Source organism: Mobula hypostoma, chromosome 7 (assembly GCF_963921235.1).
Source record: "Mobula hypostoma chromosome 7, sMobHyp1.1, whole genome shotgun sequence".
Lineage (NCBI taxonomy): Eukaryota > Metazoa > Chordata > Chondrichthyes > Myliobatiformes > Myliobatidae > Mobula > Mobula hypostoma.
This window is the reverse complement of record NC_086103.1, coordinates 45,126,892-45,146,137: the sequence shown is the minus strand read 5'-3', so window position 1 is coordinate 45,146,137 and position 19,246 is coordinate 45,126,892. Positions and strand designations below refer to the sequence as shown.

The 19,246-nt window shown below is 41.1% G+C and overlaps 2 protein-coding genes across 8 annotated transcripts in view; one reads left to right on the top strand and one right to left on the bottom strand.

The window, feature by feature from the left end:
* LOC134349284 (uncharacterized) overlaps nucleotides 1-19,246 on the bottom strand; it is a 163,076-nt gene that overhangs the window by 41,661 nt on the left and 102,169 nt on the right. The window lies entirely within an intron of this gene.
* The window catches only part of LOC134349282 (kelch-like protein 3), a 102,648-nt gene continuing 99,256 nt past the window's right edge, over nucleotides 15,855-19,246 (top strand). For 3 of the 6 annotated variants that reach the window (XR_010018630.1, XM_063053354.1, XM_063053351.1), the window contains exon 1: nucleotides 15,855-16,250. Coding sequence is in view for 4 of the 6 variants with exons in the window: in XM_063053354.1 (XP_062909424.1) it covers nucleotides 16,189-16,250 (62 nt within the window). In the remaining 2 variants the exon portion in view is untranslated. Of the gene's footprint in view, nucleotides 16,251-16,282; nucleotides 16,473-16,807; nucleotides 16,837-19,246 lie in introns of those variants that run through there. The other 3 variants (XM_063053352.1, XM_063053355.1, XM_063053353.1) reach the window with 3 other exon arrangements.

The following is a 19,246-nucleotide window of genomic DNA, read 5'->3' as shown; positions in this document are numbered from 1 at the left end:
GCTCTTGAAACAGTGGATTAACTGTACAACTTCACTTGCCCCATTACTGAACTACTCCTACAATGGATGGACTCACTTTCAATGACTCTTTATCTCACATTTTCAATATATATTGCTTATTTATTATTATTATTTCTTTATTGTATTTGCAGAGTTTATCTCTTCCACATTGGTTGTTTGTTCATCCTGTTGGGTGCGGTCTTTCATTGATACTATTATGGTTACAGTATTGGATTTACTGACTATGCCCACAGGTAAATGAATCTCAGGATTGTATACGGAGATGTTGTACTTTGATAAAAAAATTTACTTTGAAATTTGAAGAGACGATGAAGAAAGGAATGCTCAGATTATTAGATCTTTCAGACTGTTCTGGGGATAGTGGTTTATATAGGATAACAGGATTTATTTTAGTAGTAGTGGTAACGTGCTGTGAATAAGTTTTCCAATCAACATGGAAGGCTTTGGTAGTGGGAAGACGTAGGTAGGGGTAGAAAACACAAATAGCAGAATTTTTTAAAAAATCACTAGAAGCTAGGATTAAAGGTTAAACAAGGTTATGAGGGTGATTGATGAAGATGGAGCTGTAGGTGTTGTCTACATAGATGTTAATAAAGCATTGACCAGGTCCCTCATGGGAGACACATCCAGAACATTAAGAAGCATGGGATCCTTGGTGAATTGGCTATTTAGATTCAGAACTGGTTTACCATTGAAGACAGGGTAGTGGTCGAAGGGACTTTTTCTAGCTGGAGATTTGTGATTAGTGATAGAAACATAGAAAATAGGTGCAGGAGTAGGCCATTCGGCCCTTTGAGCCTGCACCGCCATTCAATATGATCGTGGCTGATCATCCAACTCAGAACCCTGTACCTGCTTTTTCTCCATACCCCCTGACCCCCGTAGCCACAAGGGCCATATCTAACTCCCTCTTAAATATAGCCAATGAACTGGCTTCAACTGTTTCCTGTGGCAGAGAATTCCACAGATTCACCACTCTCTGTGTGAAGAAGTTTTTCCTCATCTCAGTCCTAAAAGGTTTCCCCTTTATTCTCAAACTCTGACCCCTCTTTCTGGACTTCCCCAACATCGGGAACAATCTTCCTACATCTAGCCTGTCCAATCCCTTTAGAATTTTATATGTTTCAATAAGATCCCCCCTCAATCTTCTAAATTCCAGAGAGTATAATCCTATTCGATCCAGTCTTTCATCATATGAAAGTCCTGCCATCCCAGGAATCAATCTGGTGAACCTTCTTTGTACTCCCTCTATGGCAAGAATGTCTTTCCTCATTCTTTGATGTTTTGATGTTTCTCTTTGATGTTTCCTCAACATCTTTACTGATGTTGTGCAGTAATTTGTACTGAGACCTCTGCTGTTTGTGATGTATATAAATGACCTGGATGAAAATGTACACGGGTGAGGAGGAGGTTTGCAGCTGATATGAAGTTTGATGGTGTTGCGGATAGTGTAGAAGACCAGCAAAGAATACAATGGGATATGAATCAGTTGGAGATATGGGTAGAGAAATGGCAGATGGAGTTTAATCCTGCCAAATGTGAATTCTTGCACTTTGATAGGTAAAGAGACAGTACATGTGAGGGGCAGGTATTTTACATAAAAAGTGGTGGGTGCCTGGAATGCGCTTCTTGGGGTTGCAGTAGGGGCAAATATATTAGGGATTTTTAAAAAGCATTTAGATAGCTCCCTGAAAAGAAGCTACACAAGTTATTAGGGTGGTTAAGAAGGCATGTGGTGTGCTTGCCTTTATTAGTTGAGGCAATGAGTTCGAGTCAGGAAGTCTGCAGCTTTATAAAACTCTAGTTAGGCTGCAACTTGGGTATTGTCAGCATTTCCAGTCGCTCCATTATAGGAATGATGTTGATGCTTTGGCGAGGGTGCAGAAGAGGTTTACCAGGATGCTGCCTGGATTAGAGGGCACATGCTACAAAGAGAGGTTGGACAAACTTGGGTTGTTTTCTCTGGAGAGGCGGAGGCTGCGGGAAGACAGAGATTTGTAAGATTATGGGAGTTTAGATGGAGTAGACGGACAATATCTTTTTTCCAGGATTGGAATGTCTAATGCCAGAGGGCATGCATTTGAGGTGAGAGGGGTAATTTCAAAGAAGACATGTGGGGCAATTTTTTTTACACAGAGACTGGTGGGTGCTGAGGATGTACTGCCTGGGGTGATGGTAGAGGATTTTTAAAAGATGTTTAGATAGGCACACGAATGTGAAGGAAATGGAAGGGGATTTATTTAGTTGCCATTTAATTACTTCACAACATTGTGAGCCTGAAGGGTTTGTTCCTATGCTGTTTGAGTCTATGTTCAACTGGAAGATAAGCTACTGAATGTAGGAGTTGATATGCTGGAACAGGTAATTTTAGTTAACATTTCAGATGCTTGGAGAATGGCATAAAGTTTTAAAGAACTATGTCATCAGATTGTGCTTCAGAAAATCATACCATGTTGCTGACGCACAATCTGCTTGCACACTGCAGCTGGTCAGTAGGCTGGAGTGCGGTCAATTGAAATGCCTCTCAAGGTTGATGTCTGCATTAAGAACCTGCGACGTAAATAGATGTCATGGCTGCAGGAGTAGGCTTTCACCACATTGGTTAAAGGATCCTCCAATTCCTGTACAGTATTGGAAAGATGTCTTAATTCCTCTTGGATGATTCCTACACCCACGACTGTGTGGCTAGGCACAGCTCAAATGCCATCTATAAAATTTGCCAATGGCATAACTATTGGTAGAATTTCAGATGATGAGGAGGTGTACAGGAGCGAGATAGATTATCTGGTTGAGTGGTGCTGCAGCACGAACCTTGCACTCAACATGGCGGGAGGAGATGATGGCGACGCGTGTACGCAGCCCTGCAGTGAAAAATGATATTGTATCTGTTAAATAGGGGCCGTGGACAATTCTGATTTGTTGGAGAATGGACGTGAAAGTGCAGAGGAACATCTGGAGAAATTTCTGAAATGCCCGTTCGCTGCTGTCGTTACTGTGTGGTTGGGAATCTTTCGGAGGGTAGGCCTCAAAATCCCCGGCCTTGCCTGCTTTTGGCGACCGAGGAGGAGGTTGAATTGTTCGGACAGAGCTCAGTACTCGGTGTCGGAGAGCTGATCAGAGCTTGAAGTTTTCGGATGACTCAGAGTCGGATTGTGGTCGGCATGGCAGGGAGAGTTTTTCTTCCTTCTCCCGTCTGCGTGAAATGTGGGACATTTGAGAAACTTTGAACTTTACTGTGCTCATGGACTTCTTCATCAAGTTGTGCACTGTTGTAACTATATGTTATAATTATGTGGTTTTGTCAGTTTTTTCAGTCTTGGTTTGTCCTGTGTTTTCTGATATCACACCGGAGGAAATAATGTATCATTTCTTAATGCATGCATTACTAAATGACAATAAAAGAGGACGTGTCTTCATAATCTAACATCAATAAGACCATAGAATTGATAGTGGACTTCAGGAAGGGGAAGTTGAGAGAACACACTAGTACTCATCGAGGGATTAGCAGTGGAAAGGGTGATTGGTTTCAGGTTTCTTGCTGTCATCATCTCTGATGATGATCCGGGTCCTAACAGATTGATGCAATTACAAAGAAGGCACAACAGTGGCTATATTTCATTGGAGTTTGAGGAGAATTGGTATGTCAGCAAAGACATTTGCACATTTCTACAGATGTACTGTGGAGAGCATTCTAACTGGTTGCATCACCATCTGGTATGGAGGGGCGACTGCACAGGATCGGAAAAAAGCTGCAGGAAGTTGTAAACTCAGCCAGCTCCATGGGTGCTAGCACCCCTTTAAAAGGCGATGCCTCAAAAAGTCGACACCCATCACCCACAACATGTCCTTTTCTCATTGCTACCGTCAATGAGGAAGTACAGAAACCTGAAGACACACACTCAACATTTCAGGAACAGCTTCTTCTTCTCCGCCATCAGACTTCTGAATGGACAATGAACCCAAGAACACTACCTCAGTACTTTTTCCTCTCTTTTTGCACTACTTATTTAATTTAATTTTCTTTTTTATGTATACTATTTATTGCAATTTATGACATTTTATTATTATGTACTGCCGTGGACAGCTGCTGCAAAACAACAAATTTCATGACACATGCCAGTGATATTAATTCTGATTCTGATTCTGACCTGGCCTGAAACGGCAAAGGTTCTTGAATCATCATCATTTTAATGTTCTTTTAAGTCCTGAAGAAGGGGCTCGGCCTGAAACGTCAACTGTCTATTAATTTCCATAGATGCTGCCTGAATTGCTGAGTTTTGCCAGCATCTTGAGGGTGTTGTTTTGGATTTCTAGCATCTATAGACCCTCTTGTGTTTATCATTTTAATGTTCTTTTTTTGCATACCTAACTGCTTATACCAACCGATCACAAACAAGAAAATCTGCAGACACTGGAAATCCAGGGAACACATACAAAATGCTGGAGGAACTCAGCAGACCAGGCAGCATCAATGGAAAAGAGTACAGTCAACGTTTCGGGCCAAATCTCTTCAGCTGAAGTCTCGGTAAGGATATTTCAATCTGATAAGCAGAAGGGGCTCATTTTTTGCACTGTAGAAGGTGGGATGTAGGCCCAGGTTCTTGATGTTTACAAGCAAAAGTCCACAAAAAATCTGCATGCACTGTGAATGCTGAGAGCATTTCTTCTTCTGAGAATTCTGGCTAACATTTCAACATTTTGTGCATGTCCATGTGAATATAGTATAAACACTATATATAGATAAGGATGCATGTTCACATGTTGCATACAGATTTACACAAAATGGGGTAAACTGTTGCTCTGATTTTCAATGAATAGTGCTTCCATTATTAGATTATGAATTACTTTAAATTTGAATGCTTTCTCTTGTATGAACATGAGGTGGCATTCTGTGCCTTGATAGGTGTTGATTTCTCAAAAATAGTGACACTAAGAAAGCTACTTAGAAACATAGAAAATAGGTGCAGGAGTAGGCCATTCGCCCTTCGAGCCTGCACCGCCATTTATTATGATCATGGCTGATCATCCAACTCAGAACCCTGCACCAGCCTTCCCTCCATACCCCCTGATCCCCATAGCCACAAGGGCCATATCTAACTCCCTCTTAAATATAGCCAATGAACTGGCCTCAACTGTTTCCTGTGGCAGAGAATTCCACAGATTCACCACTCTCTGTGTAAAGAAGTTTTTCCTAATCTCGGTCCTAAAAGGCTTCCCCTTTATCCTCAAACTGTGACCCCTCGTTCTGGACTTCCCCAACATCGGGAACAATCTTCCTGCATCTAGCCTGTCCAATCCCCTTAGGATTTTATATGTTTCAATCAGATCCCCCCTCAATCTTCTAAATTCCAACGAGTACAAGCCCAGTTCATCCAGTCTTTCTTCATATGAAAGTCCTGCCATCCCAGGAATCAATCTGGTGAACCTTCTTTGTACTCCCTCTATGGCAAGGATGTCTTTCCTCAGATTAGGGGACCAAAACTGCACCCAATACTCCAGGTGTGGTCTCACCAAGGCCTTGTACAACTGCAGTAGTACCTCCCTGCTCCTGTACTCGAATCCTCTCGCTATAAATGCCAGCATATCATTCGCATTTTTCACCGCCTGCTGTACCTGCATGCCCACTTTCAATGACTGGTGTATAATGACACCCAGGTCTCGTTGCACCTCCCCCTTTCCTAATCGGCCACCATTCAGATAATAATCTGTTTTCCTATTTTTGCCACCAAAGTGGATAACCTCACATTTATCCACATTAAATTGCATCTGCCATGAATTTGCCCACTTATCCAACCTATCCAAGTCACCCTGCATCCTCTTAGCATCCTCCTCACAGCTAACACTGCCGCCCAGCTTCGTGTCATCCGCAAACTTGGAGATGCTGCATTTAATTCCCTCATCCAAGTCATTAATATATATTGTAAACAACTGGGGTCCCAGCACTGAGCCTTGCGGTACCCCACTCGTCACTGCCTGCCATTCTGAAAAGGTCCCGTTTATTCCCACTCTTTGCTTCCTGTCTCCCAACCAATTCTCTATCCACATCAATACCTTACCCCCAATACCGTGTGCTTTAAGTTTGCACACTAATCTCCTGTGTGGGACCTTGTCAAAAGCCTTTTGAAAATCCAAATATACCACATCCACTGGTTCTCCCCTATCCACTCTACTAGTTACATCCTCAAAAAATTCTATGAGATTCATCAGACATGATTTTCCTTTCACAAATCCATGCTGACTTTGTCCGATGATTTCACCGCTTTCCAAATGTGCTGTTATCACATCTTTGATAACTGACTCCAGCAGTTTCCCCACCACCGATGTTAGGCTAACCGGTCTATAATTCCCCGGTTTCTCTCTCCCTCCTTTTTTAAAAAGTGGGGTTACATTAGCCACCCTCCAATCCTCAGGAACTAGTCCAGAATCTAACGAGTTTTGAAAAATTATCACTAATGCATCCACTATTTCTTGGGCTACTTCCTTAAGCACTGTGATGCATACCATCTGGCCCTGGGAATTTATCTGCCTTTAATCCCTTCAATTTACCTAACACCACTTCCCTACTAACATGTATTTCGCTCAGTTCCTCCATCTCACTGGACCCTCTGTCCCCTACTATTTCTGGAAGATTATTTATGTCCTCCTTAGTGAAGACAGAACCAAAGTAATTATTCAATTGGTCTGCCATGTCCTTGCTTCCCACAATCAATTCACCTGTTTCTGTCTGTAGGGGACCTACATTTGTCTTCACCAGTCTTTTCCTTTTTACATATCTATAAAAGTTTATAAGCCATTTCTCAAGAACATCTTGCTTCATTGAACAGGATTTATGATTCACAGGGGCCTGCCTAAGTGATCTCCTGAGTATTGTTGATTTACTCCTGCAGAATGGGAGGTCAGTTTATTTTCTTACTCCACATGGTACACTAGGTGGCAGACAGCTCCATAATCTTAACAACAAAAATAATGCTAGAGATTACATTTTCTCCTACAGAAAAATTCTGTTTGGTGCCACAGATTTTGTTCTTCTCACCTTTATTTTCCAAACTCCAACATCAAACAACTCTTTGATGTGGTTTCCTGTTTGTTTATGTAGGTGAAGTGATGATTGTTGACCAGCAATGATTTTATCAATGCTTTGTACTGTGCATCTTCAAGGGAACTCTATGCAATTGCATCCACACTGTAAAACATGATTTGAGCACGGCAGCGCATAGTGCTAATATTTTCAACGTTTTGAATGAAAATACTGTTACAACAAAACAAAATCATGGAAACTTCAGCAGTTAGTGGTGTCTGTGGAAAGAAAGTTAATGTATCAGGTCAAAGACCCTTCATCAGAACTTGAAGATCTTTTGTATTTCTGATAAAAAGGATTTTGCAATGCATACATGAAAATTCTGATAGAGCTGTAAAAATCACCTACTTTCTTAGTTATATTGGTGTTGAGCTTTACCTTTTCATGTTGAGATAGCCAGAATCAGTTTACTTCCTTAACTGGTACATCTCCGTGTCTATTCAACCTGTTTTTGATCGAATTTCCTATTTGAATGTTTAAATCAAGGTTTAAAGCCACTTTCACTTCCTTGGCCGACTTTAATGCTGATCCTTTCCCTTCTACCTTCCCTTGAAATTATGTGTAAATAACTCAAATTTTAGAAGAGACAAGTTTATTTATTGAGATACAGTGTGGAATAGGCCCTTCTGGCCCTTCGAGCCATGTCGCCCAGCAATCTCTCAATTTCTATACAATATTTTTATTTCATGGCCTAATCATGGGACAATTTACAATGACAAATTAACCTACCAACTGGTACGTCCTTGGACTGTGGGAGGAAACCAGAGTACCTGGAAGAAACCCACGCGGTCACGGGGAGAACACACAAACTCCTTATAGGCAGCAGCAGGAATTGAACCCGGGTCACCTGTGCTATAAAGGGTCACCTTGCTGTCCAATAATAGCAGTAATGTTGGGCCTCAAAAAAGAAACCTTTTAAAATTCAATTATGTAATTACAATTTAAAAAACATAATATTCAAAAGCTTATTTCCTTATGAAATGGGTTACATGCATGGAAAGTGGTCAATCTCTTAAAGACTAAGGTGATTTTTATTATGTATTTTATGCTGGAGCACAACAGTTAATTTTTATATTCTACTTTGAGATTTCTATTTACTTTTGTGCTAGCTGAACTAGAGAACCACCTCTCCTTATCTCCACTCATTATAATTCCAGTAAGACTTGCCAGTAAATACAAATACACGAATCTCAACTTCTGTCCCTAATCTCTGACCTGGTGCGAATAGAGATGGGCAACTCATCCATTGTCCAGAACACATGCTTTCTTCCTGCTCTTCCCTCTTACACTAATTAAATCCTTTTGCTCCAACCCACATTTTACAAAGACTTTCATTCAAATTACCAAGTATTAAAGGTAATGTGGGATATCAAGCACTGGAAGAAGTCCGCAAGTCAGACAGCTTCTATGGTGGGACAGTTAACATTTCCAGTCGTGACCATTTCTCTTCATTGATAGTACCTAACCTGCTGAGTTGACACCATCTATAAGTTTGCTGATGACACCACTGTTGTTGTTAAAATCTCCCAGGGCGACGAGGAAGCATCCAGGAGTGAGGGAGATTGGCTGGTTAAGTATGTTGCAGCAACAAACTTGCACCCAATGTCAGCAAGACCAAGGAATTGGTTGTAGACTTCAGGAATGGGAAGTCAGGAGAGTACACACCAGACCTTATTGATGGGTCAGTGGTGAAAAGGGTGATCAGCATCAGGTTCCTGGGAGTCAGCATCTCAGATTTGTCCTGGGCGCAATCATGAAGAAGGCATGTCAGTGGCTCTACTTTGTTAGGAGTTTGAGATATGGTACACCACCAAAGGCTTCTGTACATTTTTATGGAAGAGCATTCTGACTGGTTGGATCACAAGTTGGTATGAGGCTCAAATGCACAGGATCACAAAACGATTGTCAACTCAGCCAGAAGGCTACATTTGTCATTAAGAGCCCTCACCATCAGAGGCATGTCCTCTTCTCATTATCACCATCAGGGAAGAGGCACAGGAGACTGAAGACCCACACTCAATGATTCAGACACAACTTCTTCCCCCCGCCTTTAAATTTCTGAATGGTCCATGAACACTTCATTATTCCTTTGCGCTACTTATGTACCCATTTTGTAATTTATAGTCTGCACAGTACTGCAGCTGCAAAACAGCATATTAATGTCACAAAATGGTGATAATAAACTTGATTCTGACTTCCTCCAGCACTTTGTATTTTTCAAAAGCAGTGTTCTTTTCAGTGAAAATTGACCTGTACTGAAGCCGGTCATTTTAAAGGACAATTACGCAGTAAACAATGGAACTCCATAGAAGATATTGTTTGGTAATATGAGATGCCTATAGTTCCACCTGAAGTATGTAAAGGGAGATGGTATCTTTCTCAGCAGGCAGCAATCAATGCAAGTGGTTGTTCGTTCGTGATGCAGCACAAGGTTTAAAAAGAGCTTGACTACTTTTGGGGTTTTATCCTCAGCAGGCAGCAATCAGCATGAGAGGTCATTGGTAAATACAAAGAAAAAGATAGTATGTGGAGTGGCCATCATTGGAGTTGGGTATTGTTAGAGTGCCTTCCTTTTGACTCAACAGGCTTGGGTGAGAACAGAATTGGGAAAGCACAGGCGGAGGTTCTAAGTAATTAAGTAAGTTTCTAGTAAGTTTTTTTTGTTAGTACAGAGCTAATGCATTGAGAATAGATCCAGAGGTAGTGGTATGTTCTTTGTGTGAAATGTTGGAAATTTGGGAGACCTCCAGTCTGCATGATAACTACATCTGCACAAACTGCATGGAGCTGCAGCTCCTTAGAGACTGTGTTGAGGACCTGGAGCTGCAGCTCGATGAACATTGGCTCACATGGGAGAATGAGGAGGTGATAGATAGGAGCTATAAGGACGTAGTCACTCCTAATTGCAGGAGGCAGGTAGTGGCAATGTATATCTGTGGCCATTGCCTTCAATAATAAGTATACTGTTTTGGATACTGCTGGGGGGGGTGGGTGGTTTGGATCAACCTACTGGGGGAAGCTGCAGTGACCAGGTTTGTGGCTCGGGAGGGAAGGGGGCCGAGGAAAAAGAGGAGGACAGCAGTGAATCAAGATCCCATAGTTAGGTGAGTTTAAAGGAGATTCCATGGACATGAAAGATTTTGGAACGTCCATTTAGAAGAGAGATGAGGGAAAATGTCTTTAGCCAGAAGGTGGTGAATCTGTGGAATTCATTGCCATAGATGGCTGTGCAAGCCAAGTCAATGGCTATATTTTAAGGCAGAGGTTGATAGGTTTTTGAGTAGGGTTGAGAGAGATAATAAATCAGCTATGATGGAATGGCAGAGCAGACTCAATGGGCCGAATAGATACTGACAAAGGGAATCAGTGTGGAGGAAGGCTTAAATTGGGAATTATTATGACAAAGAAATCAACTTGGTGTTAAATAAAATGGCAAGGCTGGAATAATGGCTGTGAGAAGGATAACTGGATAGAGATTAGGAATTTGGGGCAAACGTTCAAAATTATTCTTTGATCAGCCTAATGCCTAAATGGCTACCTGAAACAAGAGCCAGATGGGAAGTCTGAGGGTATTGATGCATTTAGTGAAGCTGTTTGTGGAAAAGGTAGAGCTGAGTGTTATGTGGATGAACTGCCAATTTATTCATACTTTCTTGATAAAAAGCAATGAAAGCAGATACCAGATTCTTTTGATATTCCAGATTTCAGTAAAGAGTTAAATTGTCTTTCCAGGTCCCACTTCCCTTTTCCTTCTGTTCTCCTTCAAGACAAGTACAGCTTCATGCATAGGAAAAAAATCCTCAAAGTTAATTGCATTGTTTTTTTGAAGAGGTGACCAAGAAGCTTGAGGGCAGGGTTGTAGAAATTTGTAGTTGGATTTCAGTAAGTTCTTGGACAAAGCCTGCAAGATAGGCTGGTCCAGAAAGTCAGATCTCATGGGATCCAGGATGAGCTAGCCAAATGGATATAAAATTGTTTTGGTGGTAGGAGTCAGACAGTGGTAGAGGAGCATTGTTTTTCAAGATTGAAGGCAAAAAGTGGAGGTGTGTGTTTCATGATAAACTCTCGGCGGTGTTCCGATGAGATGGTTTTGTTCAACTCGTGTTTCCCCGACTTTGAAGACCTAACGAGCAAACGCCATCCATTCTATTTACCTAGGGAGTTTTCATCCGTGATTCTCACTGGAGTTTATATACTACCAGTGGCTAACTAAAATCGAGCACTTGAGATACTGCATAATGCCGTCTCCAAAGAAGAAACAGTCCATCCTGTCGAATTTCAAATCGTGGTCAGGGACTTCAACCAGGCTTGCTTGAAGAAAGCCCTGCCTAATTACTATCAGCATTTAACCTGTAGCACCAGAGATCTCAACACACTAGACTACTTTACACTGAGTTAAGGAATGCTTACTGTTCCAAGCCCAGACTGCATTTCGGGAAGTCTAGTCACTTGGCTGTCCTTTGCCTACCTGCATACAATTCAAGGCTAAAGAGTAGGGCTCTAGAGAATAAAGAGGTGGTTGCAGAGGGCAGAAGAGTGGCTATGGGATTGCTTTGAGTCAGTGGACTGGCCGTGTTCAAAGACTTATCTGTGAATCTGAATGAATACATGACACTTGTCTTGGATTTTATAATTGTAGAGAAGCATGTCCCTACCAAATCATTCAAAATCTTCCCCGCCAGAAGCCCTGGATGAACCATGAGATCCACAAGTCTGATGACAAAGGAAGTTACAAGAGGACCAGGTATGATCTTCAGAAAGCCATCTCACTGGTGAAGTGGCAATTCCAGTCTAAACTTGAATCAAAGAAGGATGCTCGACTGTTGTGGGAGGTTTGAGTCCTATCACTTCTTATAAAGTAAAATTGTGTGACACGGGCGACAACAGCGGTTTGCTTCCAACTGGGCTCAATGCCTCTATGCTCGCTTTGACTGTCAAAACATGGAGGGAAAATCGCAAGTTGCCACAGCTTGCTGATTTCAGTCTCCGAGGCAGGTGTGTGAGCAGTGTGCAGGAGGGTGAACCCATGTAAAGCATCCAGTCCAGATGGGGTACCTGGCCAAACATTAAAGACCTATGCTGATCAACTGGCTGGAGTGTTCACTGAGATCTTTAACCTCTCGTTTCAGCAGTCTGAGTTACTCACCTGCTTCAAGGAGGCTTCAATTATCCTGGTGCCCAAGAAGAAGGTGGTAGCCTGCCTCAATAACTATGGTCCAGTAACAATTACATCCACCATGATAAAGTGCTTAGCAACTCCTGCCTGAGAAATGACATGGATGCACTCCAATTTGCCTACTATCACAACAGGTCCGGAGCAGATGCCATTTCGTTGGCTCTTCACTCAACCCTGGAAGGTCTGCGCAGCAAGGATGCTCTTTATTGACTACAGCGCAGCATTCAATACCATCAGGCCCTCAAAACTAATCAGTAAGCTTCAAGAGCTTGGTCTGAATACCTCTTTATGTAGTTGCATCCCTGATTTCACCATTTGCAGACCCCGGTCAGTTCGGATTAGCAACAACATTTCTTCTACAATCTCCATCAGTACAGGTGCACTGCAAGGCTGTGTCCTTAGCACCCTACTCTATTCACTTTAAACTTATGACTGTGTTACTAAGCAGAGCTCCAACACCATTTTCAAGTTTGTTGATGATGCCACTGTCATAGGCCGAATCAAAGGTGGTGATGAATCAGCACGTAGGAGGGAGACTGAAAATCTGGCTGAGTGGTGCCACAACAACAAGCTCTTGCTCAACGTCAGCAAGACCAAGCAGCTGATTATTGACTTCAGGAGGAGGAAACAAGTTCTCCATGAACCAGTCCTCATTGGAGGATCAGAGGAGAGGGAGTCAGCAACTTTAAATTTCTTGGCGTTATAATTTCAGAGGTAAAATATAGTGTTTGGACCACAGCTGGGAGTACAGTGTGCAGTTCTGAGCACCTAGCTATTGGGGAGATGTCCTTAAGCTGGAAATTGTGCAGAAAAAGATTTGCGAGGATGTTACACAGACCGGAGAAGTTGAATTATAAGGAGAAACTTAATAGACTGGAGCTCTTTTCAGTGAGGGGTGATCTAATAGAGGTATATAAAGTCCTGAGGGGCATAAAGTGAACGATCAATCTTTATCTGAGAGTGGGGGAGCCTAAAACTGGAGAGCATAGATCTACTGTGCCAGAGAAAAGATTTAAAGGGGAACTGAGTGGCAAGGTTTTCAACAGAGGGTGCTGAGTATGTGAGACAAGCTGTCAGAAGAACTGGTAGAGGAAGGTAAGATTACAATGCTTAAGAGACACTTGTACAGGTACTTGGATAGAACAGGCACCAGGGATTTTGCTAAATGCAGGACAATGGGACTAGCTCACGTGGGCAACCTGATTAATGCAGATGAGTTGGGCTGAAAGGGCCATGTCTGAGTGGTACAATTCTATGACATTATCAATCTTCTCTGGGTCAGACCCATTCTGGCCATCTTTGCAGCTGAACTGGTTGTTCCTAATAACTTTGCAGACTACTTGGAATTTAAATATTATTGTCATGTGTACCAAGGTATTGTGAAAAACGTGTTGCATACTGTTGATACAGATCAATTCATTCACTGCAGAGGGCATTGAAGTAGTAGAAGGTTAAACAATAACAGAATGCAGAATGAAGTGTTACAGTTACAGAGAAAGTCCAGTGCAGTTAGGCAAAAGGCGCAAGAACAGAATGAGTTACGTAGTGAGGTAGAGTCCATTGTATTTGTAATGCCTTAAAGCAGCCTGGTAAATGATTGGCTCAATATTGATAACTGAGGTAAAGAGAAACACATGACTGATTCTTCCTGACAGCGTGTATAAGGAACCCGTTCTCTTCATGATGACCTCATGACCAGGCCTCAACACTTATTCCTGTGTCTTTAGTTTAGAGCATTGGATATTCCTGTTACCTTGGGAGTAGCTCAAGAAATTAATGAGTCTTAGTTTCTACCAGGGATATTTTCAAAGTAAATGTATTGCCTGCTTTATCACAGTTCACTTACACGAACTCTTCCAATGACTTAATCAAAACCATTCCTGATTCAAGATTCTATGATCAAGCTTGTACAATTTTATACTTTTATACTTTATTGTCGCCAAACAATTGATACTAGAACGTACAATCATCATAGCGATATTTGATTCTGTGCTTCTCGCTCCCTGGATTACAAATCAATAGTAAATATTAAAAATTTAAGTTATAAATCATACATAGAAAATAGAAAAATGGAAAGTAAGGTAGTGCAAAAAAAACCGAGATGCAGGTCCAGATATTTGGAGGGTACGGCCCAGATCTGGGTCTGATTTCATTACCATCTCCTAACTCAAAGGTTCATAGATCATAAACCACTCCAGTAGATGTACACCTCTAGAAATTGGTTAAGTCTGTGTCTATTGTATTCGGTACTGGTTGAATAGAAGGTGAAGGGTAAGGTAAGTGATAACATATCCAAGCAAGGGGAGGAAAAGTAACTAACTTAGATGGATGGATCATAGATTTTTCTGACTTTTACTGATTGATTTATGCAACAAAAACCTTCATGGATTGTTAACAGATTAAAAACTTAAGCCAAAGGACATGTTCAATTTTGAAATTTTAAGTAATCTTCATATGAAGAATAATAAGGAATAATGGCACAGGACAAGAGCTCTTGAATCATTTAATAAATATAGATATTGAAATATGGTGGTGTTCTTTGGGGCAGAATAAACCAACTGAACAAACAAGCTCTTTAATTTATCTCTAACTGGGACAAACCTTTGCCACCAAGTTGCACCAAAATGCTGCTGACAACAAAGGTTCAGAGCAGGATGCTGGAAAACTTGGACCACTCCTCAGAGCTACCTGCAACTGAAGGTAGACAATGACCTGCTTTCACTGCTCCAGTACAGCCTTTAGTTAATGGAGTAAGAAGGGTAACGATCAAAACTGTAGAGCTGTCGCAAAACCCACAGTTCCAGCAGGCAGCAGGGAATCCTGCCCTCCTATATGTTTCAGAGACTTGGGGTCTACTGTTGACATCTCAAGGCACCACAAATGCTGTCCCTGCAAAATCCTTCAGATTCAATGGAAGGAGAGTATCCATCCCCAGGCTAATTTCTCCTCTGTTCAGAACCTACTTGTATTCATTCAGCCACAATGTGCAGGCTGTGTTGTTCACATGCAGATGCACACAAGACCTGATGCAGGATGTTGAGCTGAAATGTGAACAATTCCTTTCCTCCCACAGATTGCTGCTTGAATCATGTTTAATGGCTGCTGCAGCCACAATGGGTTACAAGTTGTGTTACCTTGCTGTATAATATTATAGCAGGAGGACGTAAATAATGCTTGTGATCTCCCTTTTATACTGGAATCGATAAATCCTGTTATCTTTCATTTTGCTGTGTTTATAGACAATTACTGCACTGTTCATTCTACTTTGCTTTACTCGTTTTCCTCTATTTCTTTACTTTTTTCCAGGTAATAACGAAGAAAACCTGAAAAAAAATTAACCATGGTTGTAAGCATATGCTTTTACTGCATTCTGAGAATTAGCTAAACTACTCTTTGCCCAACTCGTTGCATAATCAGGAATTTCACCACTGTTTGAAGCTATTAAAATAATCTAAATAGCGAAGAGCGCTGTTGGCTATTTTAATACTAGCATGTTTTGTAAATGTATTTCCAGAAGGTAATGAACCGGAAATAAAGTTCTGTTCTTTCCGCAGTCGTTCACAACCTAAGGATAAATGTGGAACTTCCCTCAAAGGATGAACTTTTATAGTGATGTTCCCAGATGTGCAAGAGCTTTATTGATTAACATTTGTGCATTTCACCCTGCACACATTTCCAGTACAGAAGGAACTAAATTTACATCAGCAAATATTTACTTGAACATTGCACTTTGATTGGTTTGTTAACCTCGGTCTGCCCACACTAGGCACTTTATTGTTGCTCGCAACGTGGTCTCTGGTTGAAAGCACCACCGGCAGTTGTTGGCCGTCGAAACTTTAGATTTTATGACTGCTGCTGGAGAAAAACAAGGGCGACAACCACTCCTCTCTGTCAGACTCACAGCGCGAGCTGCATGAATCCCTGCACTACGTCAAGAAATGCTGCGGACTCTCGCAGCGGACGGTCCCAGACAAGGTAAGCTTGTCAGCCGCTGTCGCTCCCCGGCAACAAAGTAACAATGCGGCCGGGACGAGATGGAATCAGGCGCTGCGGCGGGGAGCTAAAGGCAGGGGTCCTGAATGGGAGAGAGGACGGTAGGGCTGAGGCCGCTCTTCCCCGTTCTCTCTAGGTCCGGCCCGAGTGGGCGCTGGCGGCTCATGTGTCCCACCGTATACGCACCACGATGGTTGAGGAAGGGTAGGTACCGCTGAGATTCTCCTTGCGTGGTTTTAACCTCTCCCCCAGAATTTGCCTCAATCCCACTGCCGACTTCCGCTGCTGCTTGCCCCCATGGTTTTTTTTCCAAAAAGCTGTCAGTCATCCCTCCCAACACGCATGTGCAAACTTGCCCACCGTTTAAAAAAATAACATCTATTATCAGTAAACAACTTCTTTGCGTCCTATGTATGCTGTCCTTGCAGATCTGAGCTAATATTGTATGAGTACTGGTCCAATTTCGGCTGCGGTGCTGAGAAATTTTCCAGTTAAGACTTAACGAAGAATGCTGATTTCCAGAAAATTTTAACAAATATCAGCAATTAATTTTCAACGTTAATACTATGTGTGTATTAATTCGTCACATAAATACGTTCGAGTTGTAAACAATCAGTAGTACACATAAGTAGTGGCACCAGTCTGAAAATGTTTTGTACTTGACTTGAAAATATCATTTGTAAACTTAAAACCATGAAACCTTTCCAGTCTGGAAAAGCTATTATATCTGGGAGCTGGCGTGTTTTTTTTCCACTACTGCATACTCGTTAATTAGTTCAGTTGTGTTTATTTTTGTGTTTGTCTTTATGGGATGGAGGTGTTGGTGGGAAAATGCACCTTGAGTTAAGCTAGTTTAGCCGCCAGGAGTTACTGATCTATCAATGGATATTGTGAAACGTTCATTCTTGTTCTGATATGGTTTGCACTGTGCTCCCAATATCACAGTATTATGCTGGTGATTATTGATGGTTGACAGTGCTACAAACAGGGCACTGTTATGATTTTTTCTATTTTAGAGTTGTTTGGAGGAGCTCTGGTGTTTCTGATAGAAGCTCTAAGCTGTTCATTGTGAGTTTAACCACTATTAGCAGAGTATTTTTTCATATCTACTACAACACAATCTTATCAGACCCAGTAACCATGAACACTTGTGCTGGCTGGCAGGTTCACAGGACATTGATCAGAAACTGAGACTATTGATTCTGTCCTATCCATATTACGGGAGTAATAAATACATGTCACAATCATTTCATCATCTGAATCTCCTAAACACCAGCTATGAATAAATTCTCTACTTCTTACAAGTAGAAAATGGAAGGTTGCATGCACTTGTCTCGTTTATGAAACATAAATTTGACTTTGACTTTTAATGTGGTTTATGTTCCTACATTTTATTCTTTCTTGATCAAGTAAGCCAGCAACTTGAGATCTTCCGAATAGTGACAATTTAAATTTGCTAAAATGTTATTGCTGATGTGTGAAATTTATCCATTATAATACCTTGTGCAAAAGATGCTGTTGCATTCAGTTTCACTAGTCTACAGTTACTCTGAGAGAATTCAGCTGGAATTATTGTTGAGATCTCTTTCTGGGCTTAGATTTATGTTTGACTGTGTATCATTTACAATTTACATTTGTGTGCTGCATTAGCATTTTTTTTGTATTCTGGCTGGATTTTAATTTGGTTTTCCCTGTAACTATAAGCATTGTTTGACCTTACATTTCCTTTACCTTTATAATTCCACATTTCTTTTTCCTTTCTGATGGTTCACGGTAACTGCACACATGTAAAATTTGGATGCTATTTTGTTAACACTTAAGTTGTTTGTTAAATTCTGTTATCCTGATTGGGCGTAACTGAAGCCTTAATATAATTGCTTTTTTGAGGCACTTGTAGAAATGAGCCAAAATACACAGTAATAGGAACTGTACAATAATTTTGTTTATTAAAATCCCTCAGTTTTTCTGTTGAACTAGCAAAATAATTTGGAATCCCCAAAAAACTAATTTGCTGCGACATTCTGAATGAAATACTGTACCTGATCCACTCGTGATAATTATGAGGACTTATTTTTATTCAAGTTTCAGAGCTATATGTAAAATGTGTACTAATTGTATTGGAATAAAACTTGCATTCTATAATCTTTCAAAGGAATGCATATCTAGCATTTCAGAAGAATCTAGAAAGGGTGAAACTGACTTCAGCAACGCTGTATATATGCACCAATATTGTAAATTAGCAGTTGAGTAATTGAAAGTACATTGCACTTTTGCTAGCTTTGTACTATAACTGATGCCTATATAATAAATTGGGTTAAATCCATGGTTTTTAATAACTTGCCAGATTAAGATTACATGCAAAACCCAATTAGCTGGTAACTTAACACTTGTTGAAAACTGGATTGAAAGCTGATTTAAGAGCTGATATAAGGCCAGCAGAAGAAAAATATGGAAGGATGTACCTTTATCTTGCCTGAATCCTCAAAGCAAAAACCTTCTTAGCAATGGAAGAGGCCACTGATTGCATTCTTTGAGTTGAAAGAAAAGAAATGGATCTCTCAGTTTTCATGTCCATACAAGGTCATTCCTTCATCACTCATTTGATCTAGAATCTCATTTTAATTAAGTTCTAGTTCAGGCCCTCATGTTCTCTTATTTCTACTGATTTGACATCATGCTCCTGGCCTGAAGCTGTAGAATTTTCTCCTGAAATATTTCCCCCCTCTACTTGGGTACTGTTTTAAAAGACTTCTCAAAAACTGCTATGCCCATCTTCTCAGACAAGAGAAAATCTCCAGATGCTGTAAATCAAAGCAGCACACCCACAATGCTGGAGCAACTCAGCAGGTCAGGTAGCATCTCAGGAAAAGAGTAAACAGTCGATGTTTCAGGCTGAGAACCATCATCAGGACTGAATATTAATATGTCCACCTTCTTGTTGCTTGTATTACTGTGCACTTTTGTGTCATGATGTCAAA